Source organism: Chenopodium album, chromosome 14, assembly GCF_948465745.1.
Source record: "Chenopodium album chromosome 14, dcCheAlbu1.1, whole genome shotgun sequence".
Taxonomy (NCBI): Eukaryota; Viridiplantae; Streptophyta; class Magnoliopsida; order Caryophyllales; family Amaranthaceae; genus Chenopodium; species Chenopodium album.
The window spans coordinates 48,668,172-48,688,835 of record NC_137847.1 but is presented as its reverse complement, the minus strand read 5'-3'; the positions used below and the strand labels follow the sequence as shown (position 1 = coordinate 48,688,835).

At 37.1% G+C, this 20,664-nt stretch overlaps 1 protein-coding gene across 1 annotated transcript; it reads left to right on the top strand.

Annotated features, from left to right (window-relative positions):
- The first annotated feature begins 17,592 nt into the window (after nucleotides 1–17,592).
- On the top strand, nucleotides 17,593–20,390 carry LOC145579413 (uncharacterized). Its single transcript, XM_081636661.1, has 8 exons — nucleotides 17,593–17,875; nucleotides 17,985–18,074; nucleotides 18,676–18,735; nucleotides 18,855–18,894; nucleotides 19,014–19,107; nucleotides 19,727–19,786; nucleotides 19,866–19,957; nucleotides 20,063–20,390. Exons 1-8 carry the CDS (start codon nucleotides 17,760–17,762, stop codon nucleotides 20,147–20,149), a joined length of 639 nt encoding a protein of 212 aa, XP_081492787.1. The 5' UTR covers nucleotides 17,593–17,759; the 3' UTR covers nucleotides 20,150–20,390.
- The last annotated feature ends 274 nt before the right edge of the window (nucleotides 20,391–20,664 follow it).

Here is a 20,664-nt window from a genome sequence, read left to right as displayed (position 1 = left end):
TTCCGATGAATATTGAGGAAGTTATGGCCAAAATACTAAACTGGGCCTGGTTAGTTATTTAAATACGGCCCAATGATCTAGAGGAGGGCCCAATATTAATTATTATTCCTAAAATTATTAGGATTAATTATAGTTTTCTAGAAGTTTCTAGAAAGTTCTTTTTAATTCTAATATTATTAGATTTAATAATTAATTATCTTTAATAGATTTTTATTTGGAATAAAATATCGTTTTGTTATCTTAAAAATATATATTTTATCTTCTGTACGGATTTCGTAGATCAAGTTGATTAAAGATCGGATTCCGCGTGAAGGAAAATGCGCTAATACAGGTTGTCGCCAAACGACAAATCTGTCGCCGCGCGACAGACCCTGTCGCGTCGCGACAGAGTTGATTCCTGGCGACAGCGTGGAGTTTTATTCCTTATCAAATTCTATGATTTTTCTGGACTATTTTCATTATAAATAGCGTCCGAATCCCTGTTTTCAGAAATCATTCACAATCATCAATTCTTCTTTAATTTTTATTTTCTTTCTCTCTTTTTCTAAACTAGCTTTTCAAAATACAATATTCCGCATTCACAAGACTTAGAGTCTCTTAGCCAAGTTCGAAGCTGCCTTCGCCCTAGACGTGAAAGGTTGATAATTTATGAGGGTTTGGTCCAAATCTAGTCTAAACTTTATTTAATTTGATTTTAATTCTTTAATTCTTTAATTAATGTTTATTATTTTCATTGAAGTTTACTAACTTGTGTATTTTGTTATTAGAAAGAGGTACGAGGCTTCAAAGTAAGTAGATTAGCTTACTCCCTATTTTATTCACAATGTAGAAAGCATGTTTATTATTGATTAATTCCTAGTATCATGTTAGGATGTTATTTAATGCTTTCTAGTATCATGTTTAGGTTGCCTTTTATTATTTCTAATATTATGTTATCATGTTAGTGCCATGTTAGGTTTAAAGCTTTGATCTTTTTTGTTTAGTGACATGCTAGGGTTTGTTATTAATCTTGTTGATATCATGCCTAGGATCTTGCTATTATTATTAAGCTTTATTATGCCTTATCATGATGGTTATGATCATGTTTATTGTTTATTATTATGTTGCTTGATATATTTTATTGTTATTGCTTGATCACACTTTTTATGCAGGTTTAAAGGGAATTTGTACTTGAAATCACGCTTAATAAGATAATTATTAATTTGGTTTAGGCTAATGTGGTTTTAACTCAAGTGATCGCCAATAATAGTATTATTTGTGCATTAATATTCAACCAACATAGATAAACAGGGTAGGTTTAATATAATGTTTGTATGTTATTCGAAAAGCGCACATGAATACGAGCAGAACAAAGTAGAGGCCTATTTTATAGGGCGGGTCCTTTCTTTTGTAGATTGGATTCGTACCCTCATCCCCGAACCCTGTTTGGTTCAAGACCTTATGGAGTAGTTGATGGTCCTTTTGGATTGTCTTTTGGGTTTACAAGTTCCTAAAACTTGTTGGCGACTCTTTTTGCTCTTTGTCTTTCCCTTTGGAACGCCACCGTACTTTAGTGTATGATCACAGTGGGGTTCAATTTTGGGGTTATCGTAATGCTTGAAATATTCCCTACAGTTTTTGGCGACTCCACTGGGGAGGATTTCTATTTATATTCCTAAAATTTATTTAATTTTGGCAATTATTTAGAATGAGCGGATGAGACTCGAAAAATTCTAAGTATTTCATGTGCGTAATTTGATTAACATTATTGTCATATGCATTAAAAGGTCCTCATAGGAGCACCCCATGAGTCAATCCATAGGAATTTTACACGTAGGAAATTTGAGAAATATCTTTCATGACTAGAATCGAAAAGATGATGCGAAATCTGGAAAATTCGAAGAACACAGAAACTTGCCAAGGCATGTAGGAACTAGCGTCTAGAAAACAGGGCTTGTCGCCCGTAAAAAGTTTCTGTCGCCTGGCGACAGAGGCTTTTTTGCGGCGACAGTCCCTGTAGTCTGGCGCCAAGTTCTTCCAATACCGAGCCAGGGGTCTGCCTTCTTGCTTTGACTATTTCTAGCATTGTTGGCTTGATTTTTCTTATTGATTGAGTCCTTTTCTCACTTTTCTGAACCCATATGTGTTCTACATATGGAAATAACCCTCTGGGGGTTCCTGCTTCACCTGCCCAATGGAATATCCCACTATCATGTGCAAAGTTCAGATTTGGGTACGTGCAAAGTTTGTGAATCCACCAAACCATGGAGTCGAGTTCGATTTCATCACGAACTCGCGGAATCCTGTCCATTCGCTCCAACCCTCCCGGTAGGCTTGTGTGCAATGCATATGGATTCTTAACCATGGACCTTTTTGACTTAACCCATATCCTCGAACTTTAGAGAACTAGAGTCATGGTTAGGTTGCAAACTCATCTTGTGACTATGTGAACTACTTGTGCACCCTTGCTTGTATATTTTATATATGTGTTAACCGTTTGTTTGACTTGTGTTCAAAACTAAATAAATTGACTAATGACTAAAAGGATTTTGTCTAATTAATTAATTAATTTTGAATTAATTAAAGGCTAATAAATTAATCAATTCGACTTAGTACGACTTTAGGCATGTCCATTTAGAGTAAAATTACTGGAAACAGTCCAGATTAATGTTCCAGCAATGGCACAGGAATTTGGACTGTGGCGCTGCAGTCTAGTGTCTGTCGCCCGGCGACAATTTTGTCGTCTGGCGACAGGCTCTAAACGGTGGCGACAGTTCTGTCGTTTTAGCGACAGTCCAGTTTTCTTGCTCGAGTCACCACGACGAGTCTAATTAACAGTCTACTAATCGGATTAATCAGTTTGTTAATGGTACAAACCATGTTTAAGTCTTAAATTGAGTTTAGGCACTTAAAGTCCCATGGTCATACACTAGCAGTTAAAGCATGTCACTCACATACACATAAAGCACACACATAACATGTTTGTCACATTATGACCATGTCTAGAGAGTCTTGAATGCGTGTTTTCCGTCATTTTTTTTTAGGGGGGTAAGTCGGATATTAATCCTCCAATTTTTTAAATTCCCTCCAATTTTTTTTAAATTCCCTTAAAATATATACCCCATTTTTTCTTTTTCTTTTAATCTCTTGAACATAAAGTCAAGTCAATTAGAGTCGAGTATTAAAACAAATATGGTTTAAATTACAGTGCGTGGTCAAGAAAGGAAGGGCGTTTAATCAAGGACAACACTTTTGTTCAAGTCTTACCTTTTGACAAACCAATCGGTAGGAAAAGGAAAGCTAAGAAGGCAATGGCTAGTCAAGAAGAACTTAATGAAGTCAAGGGACAGGTAGCCAACTTGGCTGAAATGTTGCAAAACCTATCGCTGCAAATAAGTAATCCTGAAAAACAAAAACAAATGGACCTAATCCAGGAAAGCTTGGGCAAACTGTCCAACGACTTTAGATTTCAAGAGATTAGCTCCCAAGGGGTCTCGGTGGATAAGGACCTTCTCCCACAAAAGTTCAATCCCAATGACATCCCTAAGTTCAAGGCTATGGACAATCCTTATTTTCATTTAAGAGCTTTTGAAACTGTAATGAGTATTAAGGGGATAGATAGAAAAGCATTTCATTCTGTATTTTCATTATCCTTAGAAGCTGTATGTCAACAGTGGTACTTTTCACTTGATAAAGAAAAGACCTCTAGTTGGGAATCCATTGTGAGCGCTTTCATTGAAAGGTATAAATGCAATATACAAGTTGAAACCGATCATAGAGAATTAGAAATGCTAAAACAAAAAGAAAATGAAGGTTTCACCTCCTTCTTTAATAAATGGAGGGAAACTACTGCAAAAATGGTTGAAGTGCCTAGTGAAAAAGAATCCGTTAGGATGTTCATTAAGAACCTCCAAGAAAAATACTCTAAGCACCTTAAGTACCAAAGCAACTTAAACACTTTCAAAGCTGTATATGATATTGGAATTAATATTGAAGATGACCTTCCTAAACAAAAAACTGCTAATAACAACTCAAGCAGTGGCTGGAAAAATAAGAAGAACGACAATCCTTCTTCATCCAAATCTACCCACTCAAATAATGTTAGCACTTTTCCTCTAAACGAAGTTTTGGCAATGAATAATAATCAAGGACAAAAGAAATCATTTAGGAAGAATTATACTCCTATTGGTATGAGTTATGACACCGCATTTGATCGCTTACATGCAAAAAGTCTTATAACTCCTATTGGACCATTTGGGGACCCACCTGTCGAAAGGAGAACGGCTAGCTGGAACCCAAATGCACATTGCAAATATCACCAAGGTAGGGGTCATCCTACAGAAAATTGTTGGAGACTAAAGGAAACCATTCAAGACTTGATCGATAGTAACAAGCTCCCATTGCCTCCTGCAAGTAAGAAGCCAAGTATCAATACCGCACCGCTATCAGATTCTTTGGCCATTTCTGACGAAGAACACCAAGAGGATCCATCTAGCCTCATAGAGCCTATCGAGACCATTGAAGAAGAAATCTTCGAAGATGCTCTCGAATTCCTTGGTCAGGAACCTGTAACTAAGCAAGAAGTATTGGCATTGACATCAATATTGACAGAATTAAAAAAAGTTGATCTCACAAACCTTTGAGGCTATAAAAGAGAAAAATGAGTTACTTAGAAGTAGACCCCTACCTAAACAAAAGAAACCCTTTTCTCTCCAAGTAATTGACACTCCCAAAAAGAATAATAGAAAATATACTCCAATTGGGACATCATACACAAACATGTTCAAAATGCTCTTCGAGAATGGAAAAATTCAACCTCTCGAACCAAGACCATTTGAATCACTGAAAAGAATAGACAAATACTATTGTTCATATCATCAATCAGGGGGACATACAATAGAGCAATGCTTCAAGTTTAAGGACTTGGTTCAACGTTTGATTGATGAGAAGAAATTAGTTCAATTTCCACAAGATGCCATGATTAATGGAGTATGGGACAGTGACGATGAGGATGTTTACCTTAAAGACATTGAAGAAACTCCTCTATCAACAATATACCCAGTAAGTGACATTTGGGACGAGGAGGATTCGCCCATAGATGTCCTCACTAGGTCCGGGAGAATACAACCTCCCATTTCAACACAACCTATACCTTCTATTCAGCAAATTCCCGTGCCTATTATAGAAGACAACGATGTTGTCAAACAATTAAAAAAGACTAAAGTGGAAATGAATGTATGGAAACTTTTAGCCACATCTCGAGAACATAGAGTTGCAGTCATGGATGCGTTGGCTAAAGTAGGCATAGATTCGGACACTACTCCTGAGGGACTTGCTAACTTCCTCACGAGTGACCTTCCAAGTCCAATCAATTTAGTCATTTTTTCGGATAAAGATCTACCACCGGAAGGTGGCAAACACAATAAAGCTCTAAACCTCACAGTCATATGCAAAAGAATGAACGTCCCCATGACTCTTGTGGATAACGGTTCAGCAATTAATGTGTGCCCACTTAGAACCGCAAGAATGTTGGGAATAAGAGATGAGGATTTATCCCCATCAACCCAGGGCATAAGAGCTTATGATAACTCACGTCGTCAAGCACTAGGGACAATTACCATGAATATAACGGCGGGTGCAATTGAGACGCCCTTGGCTTCATGATTTAAAGGCCGTCCCTTCATCTCTTCATCAACAAGTAAAGGCCATAGTTGGAGGCATTCCAATTACCATTGATGCTTCATCTATGAGAATCAAAACAGTAGAAAATCCACTAATTAATGTGGAACATGATGAAAATGATGAAGATTTGTGGGGCTTTAGCGAAGAGGTCTCCTTAATAGAGGAAGATGAAAGGACCCCTCTTCATTACGACCTCCACTCAAACATGACAACGAATGCTATCCTAAGAAAGCAAGGACATTTTCCTGGAATGACTCTAGGAAAGAAGAAAGGAATAGCTAAACACATGGGCGTACCTGGCCTCCCTAAATTGGATACTTTCGGACTTGGTTTTGAACCAACTCGCGAAGACCTTAAGCGGGCCCAGGAAAAATCAAGAGCACGAAGAAATGCCCGCACACAAAAAAAGGAGATACCCATGGACCAATATCCTCTCACTTTAAATGGACAATTTATAAGAGAAGGAGAGGACTATCCTTGTCATGAATTTCCCGAACCCTTTGTTGTAAATGGTATAAGACAACATGGGTTCGAAATCTTTTTGGATTGTTGCTTCCTAGACGAGATCCCAGCTCCAATTTATAAGGAGAAAGCACCTCCTTGTTTCGACTTTAATGTCATGGGACTCCTCTTTGGAAGAGAGAAAAATGAATCAAGATACACGGAGGATGATTCTTCACTTATCCAAGCGGTTCTCCAAAGTGAAAGTTTTGACCCCTCCGAATTTATCACTCCAATAAAAGATCAAGAGCGTGGATGGCGCAAGACGGTGAAGATAACCACTACAAATGGAAAGAAGATTTCAATAACTACAGGACAAGGACCAATGTTCGAAGAATCGTTTGAGTCAGAGTCTGAGTTAGAGTCTTCCCCTATCAAGTCTTCTAAGTCTTTAGCTGTAGCACCCTTATCTTCCATTTCTACTCCTAGGATAGTTAGCAATCAAGTCCCGACGGACATTTCTTTATTTGATGTAATGATTTCTGAATTTAATAATATGTCTTCTTCCCCGTATTCTTCTTGTTCTTCTTTATCTAAAGATGACGAGCATTGCTTAACTAATGATGAAAATGATAAAGAAATAATTAAAGCAGTGGAAACACTTGAAAATAAGACACCAATAATTGAGGATACAGAAACGGTTGATATCTCAAAAGATCCAACCATTAAAAGAGAAGTTAAAATCGGACTAACACTAAACAAAGAAGAAAGAATCGATTTAATTAATCTACTTAAAGAATTTATCGATGTATTCGCTTGGTCATACGAAGATATGCCAGGCATTAATAGAGAAATAGCTCAACACACAATACCATTAATTCCAGGAATGAAACCTGTAAAACAAAAGTTACGTCGAATGAAACCCGACGTGGCTCTTAAGATAAAAGAAGAAGTACAAAAACAAATAACTGCAGGTTTTATCAGGGTATCCAAATACCCCGAATGGGTCGCCAATGTTGTCCCGGTTCCGAAAAAAGATGGTAGAGTTCGAATGTGTGTCGACTATCGAGACCTAAATAAGGCAAGTCCAAAGGACGACTTCCCTTTACCACACATCGATATTTTGGTAGATAACACAGCAAACCATGCACTTCTCTCATTTATGGATGGGTACGCAGGATACAATCAAATCCTCATGGCCGAAGAAGATATGGAAAAGACAACATTCATAACACCTTGGGGTACTTATTGCTACACGGTAATGCCATTCGGGTTAAAAAACGCGGGTGCTACTTACCAACGAGCAGCAACTGCCCTACTCCATGACATGATGCATAAAGAAGTGGAGGTCTATGTGGATGACATGATTGTAAAATCAAAAGACCGCCAAGGACACCCAATAGCCTTAAAAAAAGTTCTTTGAAAGACTAAGAAAATACAACATGAGATTAAACCCCTCCAAATGTGCTTTTGGAGTTACCTCAGGGAAACTCTTGGGATATGTCATAAGCTCTAGAGGAATAGAGATAGATCCCACCAAAATTAAAGCAATCATATCCATGCCACCGCCCAAAACCGAAAAGCAAATCCGAGGATTTATTGGCCGGTTGCAATACATAAGTAGGTTCATATCCAAGTTAACCACGATATGCGAACCAATATTCAAGAAGCTTAAGAAAAATGTACCAATAATATGGGACGATGAGTGTCAAAAAGCCTTTGAAAAGATAAAAGCCTATCTCTCGAATCCTCCTGTATTAGCTCCAGCACTCCCCGGAATACCCTTAAGACTATACTTAACCGTCACAAAGGAAACAATGGGAGCTATGCTTGCACAAGAGGTAGAAAGCAAAGAAAATGCTATTTACTACCTAAGTAAGAAAATGCTCGAGTATGAAACACGCTACACACCATTGGAAAAGTTGTGTCTCGCGTTGGTGTGGGCCGCAACTAAATTAAGACATTACATGCTCGTGCACACCATTTACGTAGTCTCACGAATGGACCCCCTTAAATACCTATTCGAAAGATCTACACTTAACGGGCGTATCTCAAGATGGATAGTAAATTTGGTCCAGTTCGATATAAGGTTTATGCCTCAAAAGGCGATTAAAGGATCAGTGGTCTTGGATTTTCTAGCAGATTTCCCAATAGAAGATTCGACACCCTTAGAAGAGAATGAATTCCCAGATGAAAGTTTAATGATGACAGAGGATGATACATGGACTCTATATTTTGATGGAGCCTCAAACCAAAAGGGATGCGGCGTAGGAGTCTTGTTAGTATCACCTAAAGAAGAACATGTCCCTATATCCATTAAATTGGATTTCGACGTCACTAACAACGCAGCCGAATATGAAGCATGTGTGGTAGGCCTCGAAACCGCTTTAGCCTTAGGCGTAAGGAAACTCCGGATATTTGGAGATTCCTCCCTAATTATTAATCAAATTTCCAAAAGATGGAAGGTTAGGAGTGAAAGCTTAGCTCCTTACCAAACGTATTTGGAAACTCTCACCGATCAATTGGAAAAAGTGGAATACACTTACCTACCTAGAGAGGAAAACCAATTCGCCAATGCCTTGGCAAGACTAGCCTCAATGGTCAGAATACCTAAGGAAATTGAGCAAATGCCTTTAACCATAGAAAAAAGGCACAAACCAGCATATATTCAAGCTATAGAAGATGATGAAGTGATTCAAGAAGAGGAACCTGAAGAAGAACCATGGTTCACAAATATATTAACTTATGTCACCAAAGGAGAATATCCTCCTCATGCTGACAAAAGAGCGAAAAGAGCATTAAGACTTTTAGCTTCTCAGTTTGTACTCATAGGAAATGAACTACACAAAAGGGTACCTAAGGGTCGAGCTCTATTATGTGTAGACAAAAAGGATGCCCAAAGAGCTATGAGAGTAATCCATGAAGGTATATGTGGAACACATGTTAATGGCAAAATACTAGTCCAAAAGATAATGCGAGAAGGATATTACTGGACTACCATGAATAGAGATTGTCATCAATATGTAAAAATATGCCCAAAATGTCAAATTTACGCAAATTTGCAACATATCCCACCTTCTCTTCTCTACACCTACACTTCACCATGGCCTTTCTCTACATGGGGAATAGACATAATTGGAAAGATTACACCTCCCGGAGCAGGAGGTCATGAATACATCTTGGTTGCAATAGATTACTTCACAAAATGGGTGGAAGCACAATCATATGCCAAACTCACCGCCAAACATGTAGCACTCTTTATCAAAAGAAACATAATGTCGATACGGAGTCCCACATGAAATGATAAGTGACAACAGAACTCACTTTCAAGCCGAATGTGAAGAATTGCTACAAAAATATGGTATTCAACATCACCATTCTTCACTTTATAGACCTCAAGCAAATGGAGCAGTTGAGGCCGCTAATAAAAATTTGAAAACGATCATTGAAAAAATGACTGAAAATTATAAGGATTGGCCTGACAAACTTCACTTCGCACTGTGGGGTTATCGCACGTCAATCCGAACGTCAACAGGAAATACGCCATTCAACTTAGTATATGGAATGGATGCCGTACAACCTGTAGAGTTAGAAATACCTTCTCTACGCATTGCGCATTGCGTTAGAAAGTAAACTCGATGAAGTCGAATGGACTAGAGCACGATATGAAGAGCTAATCCTACTCGATGAAAAGCGACTAGAAGCTCTACATCATACTCAATGTTATCAAACCCGCATGGCTAGACATTTCAATAAAAATGTCAAGACTAGAAATATCAAGGTTGGGGACTTGGTACTAAAAGCATTAAGAAAAAATGTTTTAGATCCAAGAGGCAAATTCAGGCCTAATTGGTCCGGACCATATATTGTCAAAACAATCCTGTCAGGGGGCGCGGCTAAATTAACTGATATGGATGGCAATGAATTTTCAAACATGACAAACCTTGACCAACTTAAGAAATACTACCCATAAGTACTTGAGTGAAATACTCAAGAGAGCTACGTTTGGCCTGATTCCTTATGCAAAGGATACGTAGGCAACCCAGACAGGGTGCGGCCACTTTAATCTCTTCAAATTCTATATCCCCGAAGGAAAAAACGCATGTCTGCAAACTTTCAAGACTGGCGCCAGAAAATAGACTTTGTCGCCAGACGACAATTTTGTCGCCAGGCGACAGAGCCAAATGGTCGGCGACAGTGAATCAGATAGCAGCGCCAGCTTTCTGCGAGTGTCTAGACCAGTTTCGCATGTTCTGGAAATTTATTCGACTTCCGTACTCGAATTAATTCTTCGAAAAATAAATGTTGTAATTGTTTTCATTGCTTTAATTGAAAGTTAAATAAAAGCTGAAATTTTATTAATTAATAAAGAAAGTACATTATTGATAAAATAAAAGTTGAAAAATTAACTAAAACAAATTAACTTTGTCTAACAAATCAAAGGAAAAGCAATGCTCTAGTCTTTTTTCTCTTTCTTGATTCTCTTCCAATTTGTGTCTTCATTTTCTTCCTCTTGATCCATAACCTTTGCTAGGAGGCAACCATTAGAAGACCTACACTCTATCTTAGTATATATGGTTTCTCCCTCCGCTAGAACTCCATGTTTCTTCTCTACCCAAGTTTCCTTCTTTGTAGAGTCAACTTTTCTTTTTCCTTGATTTTTCTTAGAACTTTTCTTTCTTGGCATAATAGGAGTTTTGAATTCAATCTTTTCCCCTAGACTTTCTTTAGCAGGGACCTTTTTGTCACCTAGACGATCCTTCACATTGGTCCTCTCAATTTTGACTCGAGATTTTTGGAATCTTCCATCAAGCCATTGTTTCACTTTATTTGACAAACAAGGTGGTTCCTTGTGGGTAATCACCTCTCATAAGGGCCTACCACTCCAGTATCCGTCAAATCGCAAAATCTCTTATGACACAGGAAATTCATAAGGACGGCGGAGATCTCCTATAGGGATGGTTTGTGCAAGACCATATTGTCTCATAACTCTACAAGGAAAATAAAAAGTTAATCTTGACAAGCTCGGGAGACGACAATATGCTTGGTTACTGCAACCAACCATTGCCTCAATCTTCCACCAAGGAACAATCCAGCTTATGGTAAAGTCACCGGCAGCAAACACCTTGCTCCACTCACAGCGACCTATTTTCAAAAATCGTTTCTTTCGCCGGACTATGCAATTTGGAACATATGTGTGTATATCGTCAGGAGGATTAATAAGCTTTAACCTCTCCATGAGCCATATCTGTAAAATATGTATTTAATTAGTATTACAGTGTAAAATAATATTCTTTAATTCTTGGTAAATTAAAAATAGCATTATTTTATACCTGTAATAAAATTGGAGAACCTCGAAAAGGTGCTCTTGGATTCTTTCTTAATGCATCCAACCATAGCATAGTCTCTCCAACAATTAGCGGCATTGGATTTCTCCCAGATTCAACTTGTTCTATAACAGATATAATCATTGATTGGCCTTCATTATCCTTACCACTAACTAAGAGTAATTGGTTAAACAAGCAATAAAGAAAAGCCCTTCTCTTATAGACACGAAAATCAGGATTAGGATTATCATAAAAATAATGTGCAAATTCTGTCAAATCAACTATATTCCCATGCACTATATGTTTTAAAGCCGTACCCCTCAAATCAAAAAAGCATTCAAAATCTTTATAATAATATTCATTGATTCTAGGCATTACCGCAAGACCTGTGGAATAATAACCTATAATGGCTCCAAATTCTTCCGGTAAAGGACATATTTCATCATGGAAAAATCTAAAACAGTGAGTATCAATATCCCAATAGTCTATGGCAGAATAAATAAAATCAATGTCAAGACTCATCCCCTTGATTCCAAACACACCCTCCATATGAGAAATATCTAATGCTTTTTTATCTTTAGCAGTTAAATGACGACACCATTCATCCATGTATCCACAAAAAATTCTTTTAGCTAAAGGCATGATTTCTAGTTAATTAGCTAATTAATAAACTGGTTAAATTATGCAGTAAACGGATAATTCGGGGGCTATTTATAACTTTTTTTTCATGACAGACTTCAATTCCTGTAGGAAATAGGAAAGCGCGTCTGTCGCCAGGCGACAAAATTGTCGCGTGGCGACAAAGGCTGTAGCATGGCGACAGACCCTGTCGCGTGGCGACAGGATGAATTACACGACACCGGTTTATTTCTTTGCAGCGACACCTATTACGCGTAGGAAACCATGTTTTTACGTACTTGATTTCGACTTTGACTTGACTTACTGTTCTATTCCTATTCATACACCCTTCTTATCATTATTATTATTATTATCACTATTATTATTATTATTATTATTATTATATCATATTAAGCTTAATTAATTTTAGGCTTATCATTTTTTTCCTTCATTTTTCTTTTTTCATTTCTTTTTTTGGGGGAGAGAGTCGGTACCCTCCACTAATATTAAAAATGACGGAAATTTTGCGCAAAAATTACACTTTCTCACACACTTACATGCACAACACATTTGTTACAAAATAATAAATCAGGCAAATAAAATGTTAATAAATAATAAAGTGCATATATATACAAATGTCTAGTACATAAGTCATATGAATAAAGTAGACAAAGTCCTACAAAAGTCAAAAATAAATAAACACAGGTACAACTATGGCGCCGGAGGTTCGCAAGTCGCGAGGGATGCCGAATGTATCAAAAAATGTCCTACTCCGTGGAGTATGTCCATCATCGCCCCCTGAACCACCAGGCGGCGCGAACTGCAACTCAGGGCCAGACCACCTAACCTCACCCTGAAATCCGACGAAAAGAGGCTGAGGCTGCAAAGGCTGCTGCGACGACGAGCCAAACTCAAACGTCCCACCACCCATTCCACCTCGAACGGTCGGCCCGGTCGGAACCTCCTCAGGTGATGACGCCGAGTCCTCTACCGCTGCGGCCTCAGAACGACCACCCCGGCCACCTGAAGTAGTCCGGCGACGCCTCGAGTCGGACCTAGTAGTCTCTCTCCTAGGCTCGGGTCTCGACCGAGTGCGTGGAGAAGGAATAGGCTGCCCCTGCAAAAGTAAATCAAGTTAGTAAATGCAACAAAAATAAAGTCAAAAATAATAAAAACAAAAGTAATACCTCCTCAGCATCATTGCTACGACAGATAGCACGGTTCCGCAACCTCACAAGCTGGCTGCGAAAGGCGTCTATGCACCTAGCCATAGCCGTCACCACCTCACGAGAAAACTGCCAAAGTAACTAAGTCAGTAACAATTACGAGGCAAATATGAAGATAATAATGGTATTACAGAGCCCCTCCTTATGGTTTTGTGGGCCTATTTTAGTGATTTGGGTTCCTTGGTACGCCAGTTAGCCCCTTTAAGCAAATTGACATGATTCAGTCAGCTTGATCGCAAAATACACTAAGTGATCGACTTGATGAAAGATTGTCTCACTTAGCTTAAAGTGCCTAAGTATTGGCTCATAATAAGGCACCGAAATATTGGTTCAACAGATACACCGAAATATTGGTTCAATAGATGCACCAAAGTAATGGTTTACAAAGGCAAAAGCACCAAAGTACTGGCACAAATATACAAAAGCGATGGTAAACAACGGTATATTAAGGGTCAATAGGCAAAATGATTCTTTGGCAATGTCTCAACATAGAGAGGAGTTGTCTAGTGGCGAAGCACGGTCGTGGCGAGGTAGTGTCACAAATTTTGGAGATGGCGAAGCAAGGTCAACTTCGACGGTCCCTCAAGGTAAAGAAGAGATTGTCTATAGCGGCGACGCACTGCCGTGGCAACGTACAACCACAACCTAGAGATGACGACATACAGTTATTTTCGACGATGTTCCCGAAATACTGTGGAGGATTGTCACCAAGAATATTGAAGATGACGACATATGGTTATCTTCAACGATGGTGTTCACGAGGCACTGTGGAGGTTGTCACAAACAACAAGAAGCAACTATAAATGGTTACGTTCGGAGACGTGTGCTCGACGGTGCAAGATACGCGTTTCTTAACTCTTTTATCTGTTTAACTAATGATTAGTTTGCAGGTATCGGCGTTATAAGAATGATTTGGAATCGCAGAACGTTTTGAATCATTCTCCGTCCCTATCGCTACTTTGACTTTTGTTTTCGAAACTTAAGTTTCTCCAAACTCAGTCAAAGTGGGGGCTTCTGTAGACACCCATTTGTGTCTCCCCAAAACCAAACCCAGTGATGAATGCCTTTCACGTTGTGTTATTATCGAATTAGGTGAAAGTGGTTTGAAAAGTCAAGTGTTGCGGTTTAGTTTTAATTAAATTCTTTTCTCTCTGTTTTTGAAAATGACTTTGTTTATTTGAAAATAGCCGAACCAGTTTAGTTTGGTCCATAATTAAGGTCCAATAATAGTGTAGAAGGATGGGGCTCGAAGAGACCTTTCCAATGATATATTATAAGATCAATTCCGATGAATATTGAGGAAGTTATGGCCAAAATACTAAACTGGGCCTGGTTAGTTATTTAAATACGGCCCAATGATCTAGAGGAGGGCCCAATATTAATTATTATTCCTAAAATTATTAGGATTAATTATAGTTTTCTAGAAGTTTCTAGAAAGTTCTTTTTAATTCTAATATTATTAGATTTAATAATTAATTATCTTTAATAGATTTTTATTTGGAATAAAATATCGTTTTGTTATCTTAAAAATATATATTTTATCTTCTGTACGGATTTCGTAGATCAAGTTGATTAAAGATCGGATTCCGCGTGAAGGAAAACGCGCTAATACAGGTTGTCGCCAAACGACAAATCTGTCGCCGCGCGACAGACTCTGTCGCCGCGCGACAGACCCTGTCGCGTCGCGACAGAGTTGATTCCTGGCGACAGCGTGGAGTTTTATTCCTTATCAAATTCTATGATTTTTCTGGACTATTTTCATTATAAATAGCGTCCGAATCCCTGTTTTCAGAAATCATTCACAATCATCAATTCTTCTTTAATTTTTATTTTCTTTCTCTCTTTTTCTAAACTAGCTTTTCAAAATACAATATTCCGCATTCACAAGACTTAGAGTCTCTTAGCCAAGTTCGAAGCTGCCTTCGCCCTAGACGTGAAAGGTTGATAATTTATGAGGGTTTGGTCCAAATCTAGTCTAAACTTTATTTAATTTGATTTTAATTCTTTAATTCTTTAATTAATGTTTATTATTTTCATTGAAGTTTACTAACTTGTATATTTTGTTATTAGAAAGAGGTACGAGGCTTCAAAGTAAGTAGATTAGCTTACTCCCTATTTTATTCACAATGTAGAAAGCATGTTTATTATTGATTAATTCCTAGTATCATGTTAGGATGTTATTTAATGCTTTCTAGTATCATGTTTAGGTTGCCTTTTATTATTTCTAATATTATGTTATCATGTTAGTGCCATGTTAGGTTTAAAGCTTTGATCTTTTTTGTTTAGTGACATGCTAGGGTTTGTTATTAATCTTGTTAATATCATGCCTAGGATCTTGCTATTATTATTAAGCTTTATTATGCCTTATCATGATGGTTATGATCATGTTTATTGTTTATTATTATGTTGCTTGATATATTTTATTGGTATTGCTTGATCACACCTTTTATGCAGGTTTAAAGGGAATTTGTACTTGAAATCACGCTTAATAAGATAATTATTAATTTGGTTTAGGCTAATGTGGTTTTAACTCAAGTGATCGCCAATAATAGTATTATTTGTGCATTAATATTCAACCAACATAGATAAACAGGGTAGGTTTAATATAATGTTTGTATGTTATTCGAAAAGCGCACATGAATACGAGCAGAACAAAGTAGAGGCCTATTTTATAGGGCGGGTCCTTTCTTTTGTAGATTGGATTCGTACCCTCATCCCCGAACCCTGTTTGGTTCAAGACCTTATGGAGTAGTTGATGGTCCTTTTGGATTGTCTTTTGGGTTTACAAGTTCCTAAAACTTGTTGGCGACTCTTTTTGCTCTTTGTCTTTCCCTTTGGAACGCCACCGTACTTTAGTGTATGATCACAGTGGGGTTCAAGTTTGGGGTTATCGTAATGCTTGAAATATTCCCTACAGTTCCCTTCACTTAGTTATTGATGATATTCTTGCTATGAGTAGTAGTTTTATTAATATTTGTTGGTCCTTTGTAAAGCGAGGTGGAAATAGAATTGCACATGCCTTGGCTCATCTTCAACCTTGGGAGATTGGTCATAGGGTATGGAACGATGTAATCCCGGCTCACGTCTTGGAGCTTGCTTCGGCTGATATTAATTAATTGTCTTGCCCTTAGGGGTGTTTAAAAAAAAATTCGTGAAAGAGGAGGAAAGAAGGAGCTAAGAAAGTCCAACTGGGCAAACTAAGTGGAAAATTATGAAAATGCCCTTGGTACAGAACAGGCTCCCATGGTATGTGGCCTTGAGTTGCGGTTGTCTTTTGGCTGTTATACATAGTTTGTTTGACCAACAATTTTGACAGAATATGAACTGGGCGTAGACAACCCAAATGAAGAGGAGAGTTTGATCCACAAATAAGGTCTTTGAGCATACTAAAACCAATTGACAATATATAATAGGAGTAACCCCTCTACCTAATAAAGTGAAATCATCTCTAGCTCTTCTTCTTTCAATGTGGGACACTCACAAGTGAATTATAATGGGGTTTCAAATTTATTTGTGGCTCTTAGTTGTCTATAATTAAAAAAAAATGGCTTTTAACTTTTGACTGAAAACCAGCTTCAAAGGCAACAATTAAACTTTTTTTTTTATTTATTTTTTTATTTTTTTTATTTTTAATATTGTTCAATCAAATTAAAAATTAAAAATTAAAAAATTAAAAAAAAAAAATCAAAAGATAGACAAATAGCTATTTGTCAAACACCCAAAAGAGTTTGTGCACTATATTATAGTATATTAATGTTGATAAAAGAATGAAAGATAAAATAACTCTCACAACTAACATACTCCGTCCGATCATACATGAATAACATGATACACAGACCTAGTAAACCATATTTGATGGTTACAATTCCACCGACGTACTGTGTGAGCAACTCCATATGTTATATTTTTATTTACTAAATCAACCTTAGTTTAATTAAACTAAAAGGAATCGAAATCAATTGAACTGAAATTAACCGATCCAAAGTCATTTGACTTGAATTCAACCAAGTCAGACCCATTTTGTAACAATACTGATTTATCCAAACCTAATAAGAACCAATCTGACATTGACCCGACTTAAACATGACCCCAGCTCGACAGATCTTGTAATCTTGACTCGAAATTGACCCGTTAACTCAAACAATGCCTAAGCATATAGTAAACCCCTAATTTTTGTTGAGAAGAATGGAGAATCGGAATTTGGCTAATGGACTTAACCTAGTCAACCACTCAACGTACATTCGTGCTTTTCACCAACTGCCAGCCCATATTCACTATCGGTCCGGTCTGACCCGCTTAATCGTTTACCCGTCTCATTTATTGATTCAATTCAAACATTTCAAAAAAATACTCATTTTATGTCGCGGGAACTCCAACTCTCTCTCCACTTTCAAAAACTCAACCTCCATTGTCATCGCCATTTTCAACTCAACACCAAATTCTCTCTCTCTCTTCTCTCTCTCTCTAAAATTAGAATCCGATTGCAATGTCGGCGGCGAAAGGGAGCGGCAAGAAGCGAACAGAAGCTGAAGCTCAGCAGTCCGATAAACGAAAGCGAGAGTTTCAGGAAGATGACGATATTTTCGACAACGAGCTTTCCAGGTCTCAAACTTCTTCAAATTTTTTGTTTTAATCGCTTCATTTTGATATTATTTTTCGAAATTTGTTGTAAATTTCGGCCAATATTTGTAAATTTCGGCGTAATTTTTAGCGAGATCAAAGGAATTTTCTCAGCGTTGCAACAAATCAGAGAAAAAGCTGCAAAAGACGGTCAGAAGAAGAAGGAAGAAACGATTTCTAGGTCTGGTTTGTTTTCCTGTTTCATTTGTTGAAATTCTGAAGTGAAATTTTGTTTTCTGGAATTTTCGAATTGTTGTCTTCATTTCAGTTTTAATCGCAATGTATTATGTTTGATTGATGAATGAATTCAAATTTTAGATTCTAAATTTGAAGACGATGAGTTTTACTCTCAAGTTGTTTAATGTTAACATTTACAAATTTTGCAGTTGGTTATATATGCATTATAATTACTGATTGTAATAAACTTAACTTTTTTTTTTTTTTTTTTTTTTTGAGGAAAAATTGTAATAAACTTAACTTCTGCAACTATGCGTCGGATTTTCTCCAGAAAATTTGACAATATGTCTGATTTATAAATTTTGTCAAATTACTCATATAGTTTGATGAGAGTAGTAAATTGATTTTGAGATAAGTATCTAAGATACTCTAATCAAATTTGAGCTCATTATTCTGCTGAATCTTCATTAACATCTTCAAAAATATCTTAGACTAATCATTTTAGCTGCTGGATATTTGCCTATTTGCTACACGAGTAATATTGTTCGAATTGCTGGTTAGTTGCAATTACAAACTGAAACTAAATTAGTTGGTTTTTCGATCAGTGTTGCTGCTGAGATCAAGTCTATGTTTGAGGAGCTGAAATCAAAGATTGAAAAAGAAAGGTAGAATTGATTTTGTGGTTTAATATGCTGAGTGACAAGAACATGGAGAATTGTCAATGTTGATTTCACTGAATTGAGTGAAATGCCTAATGTTTCACCTTCGAATTTTGTATTTTCAGGCAAACTTTTGCAAAGGCATTGACAAAGAGCTCAAAGGAGGTGATCATATACCGAGATACCAAATTCAATCCTCGGTCTTTCTGATTTAATTAAGTTTGTTCTTTGGTACAGGAAGCTCAACAAATATCTGATGAATGTATTATTGTTTGGTTTTCCAGTGTGAAAATTCACTGAAGGAAGAGACTGTCAATTTCCAAGGAGTTTATGAGAAATTCAGCAAAGAGAAAGCAACATATCTGCAATCACTGAAGGGTAAAAATTCTTGTTATCCTACTACTTACTGTCTTTTGCATATTTGACAAGCTACAAAAATGAAGCATAACTCAATAATTTAGTAGAAGGTTCTAACTAAGATGATGCTAGTAAATGAAATTGAGATTACTTAGCCTTTTGCAACCCCCACTCCCTTGGGCTCATTACACGGTAATTGTTTCTCGATTTTGGCTTTTGAGACTAGGAAGATAGCTGAATTCTCTTTTTGGCTCATTGCTCTTAACTCTTAAGCAGCTTTTCTGTTAAATAATGCAGCTACTAGCATACAATTCCTCATATTACTACTATGAATATGAATAATTTGGCATGATACATAATTGATGACAACCAAAAATACATCGTGTTGGGCTCTTGAATATGCTAATTATGATTTTGGTATCTAGCAGAAGGCCCTGATTTCTACAGAACTGAAACCTGATCAAGTGCTTTGTTTGATAAAAATGGTTTTCTAATGTGTAGTTTCCTAGTGTAACCTAGTATACTTCTTGGTGATTGCCAGTCTGCCACTGTGATTTACTTACATTGTGTGCAGTTAGAGAAAACGTGATAGGAGTATTTTTCTATAACTAATGATGTTTATATACTTCGTTCCTGACAGATACCATTTCCAAATATGAAGAAGAGAAGGAAAGGCTCTTCGTGCGATATGAACAACAAAGTGAGCTACTAGACACCCTTCTAATTTCATGATTGCAGTTCCTCACAAGAGAACACATCCCCATTTTGTTTGATTTCAGGGAAGAAAGAGAAGAGCATGATACAAGAAAAGGAAAAGGCGTGTGCTGACAAAATTGCTGAGTTGGAGGAGTCTTTGAAGAAGAAGAAACAGGTGGGTTTATATTTTCATCAGATACAATCACCTTAATTTCTCTTTATAAGCGTTCCAATTGCTGGGAACATTCTTACAGATGCATTTCTCTCTAATTTTGCTCAGGACGACAAAACTTTCAGCCTTCTACGGAAGACTCTGGGATCCTTTCTCGAGACTGGTTCAGATGACGAATTTGCACAAGATGAGTAAAAGAGTGTTATGGTTTAAGACCTTGTCTTTCACCTACATTAATGTAGAGAATGACATAACTTTTGATTCTGCAATGTCTTTGTATAGGCAATTAGCTTTTGCTTCCCTTTAAGCAAATCTTGCAACATGAGTAGTGACTGAATTATAATGAAGTAGACATACATTATCTACCATTATAGAAATTTCTCCTATATGTTGTTAATATACATATATTAGAAGCAAGTGGCACTTGTGCTGTAAATTCCTGCAGACTAGTTAGAAGACTCTTTGATCAGCTTAATAACAAATGTCAAAGCACAAGGAAATAGCTTGTAGTGTCGGGTAAGGTCTATTATTGACTCTGCAATGTTATCGTATAGTCGAGTAGCCATTTATCTTTGATCAGGTGTCAGTTCTGGTCATGTTTTTGAATCTTAAAGTGAAGCAGAAAAATATATTGCCTGCTGCAACAGAAAGCTCTGCTATATAATGTTAACATACACGCCTTTGAAGATGAATGTGGTGCAACAGAAATC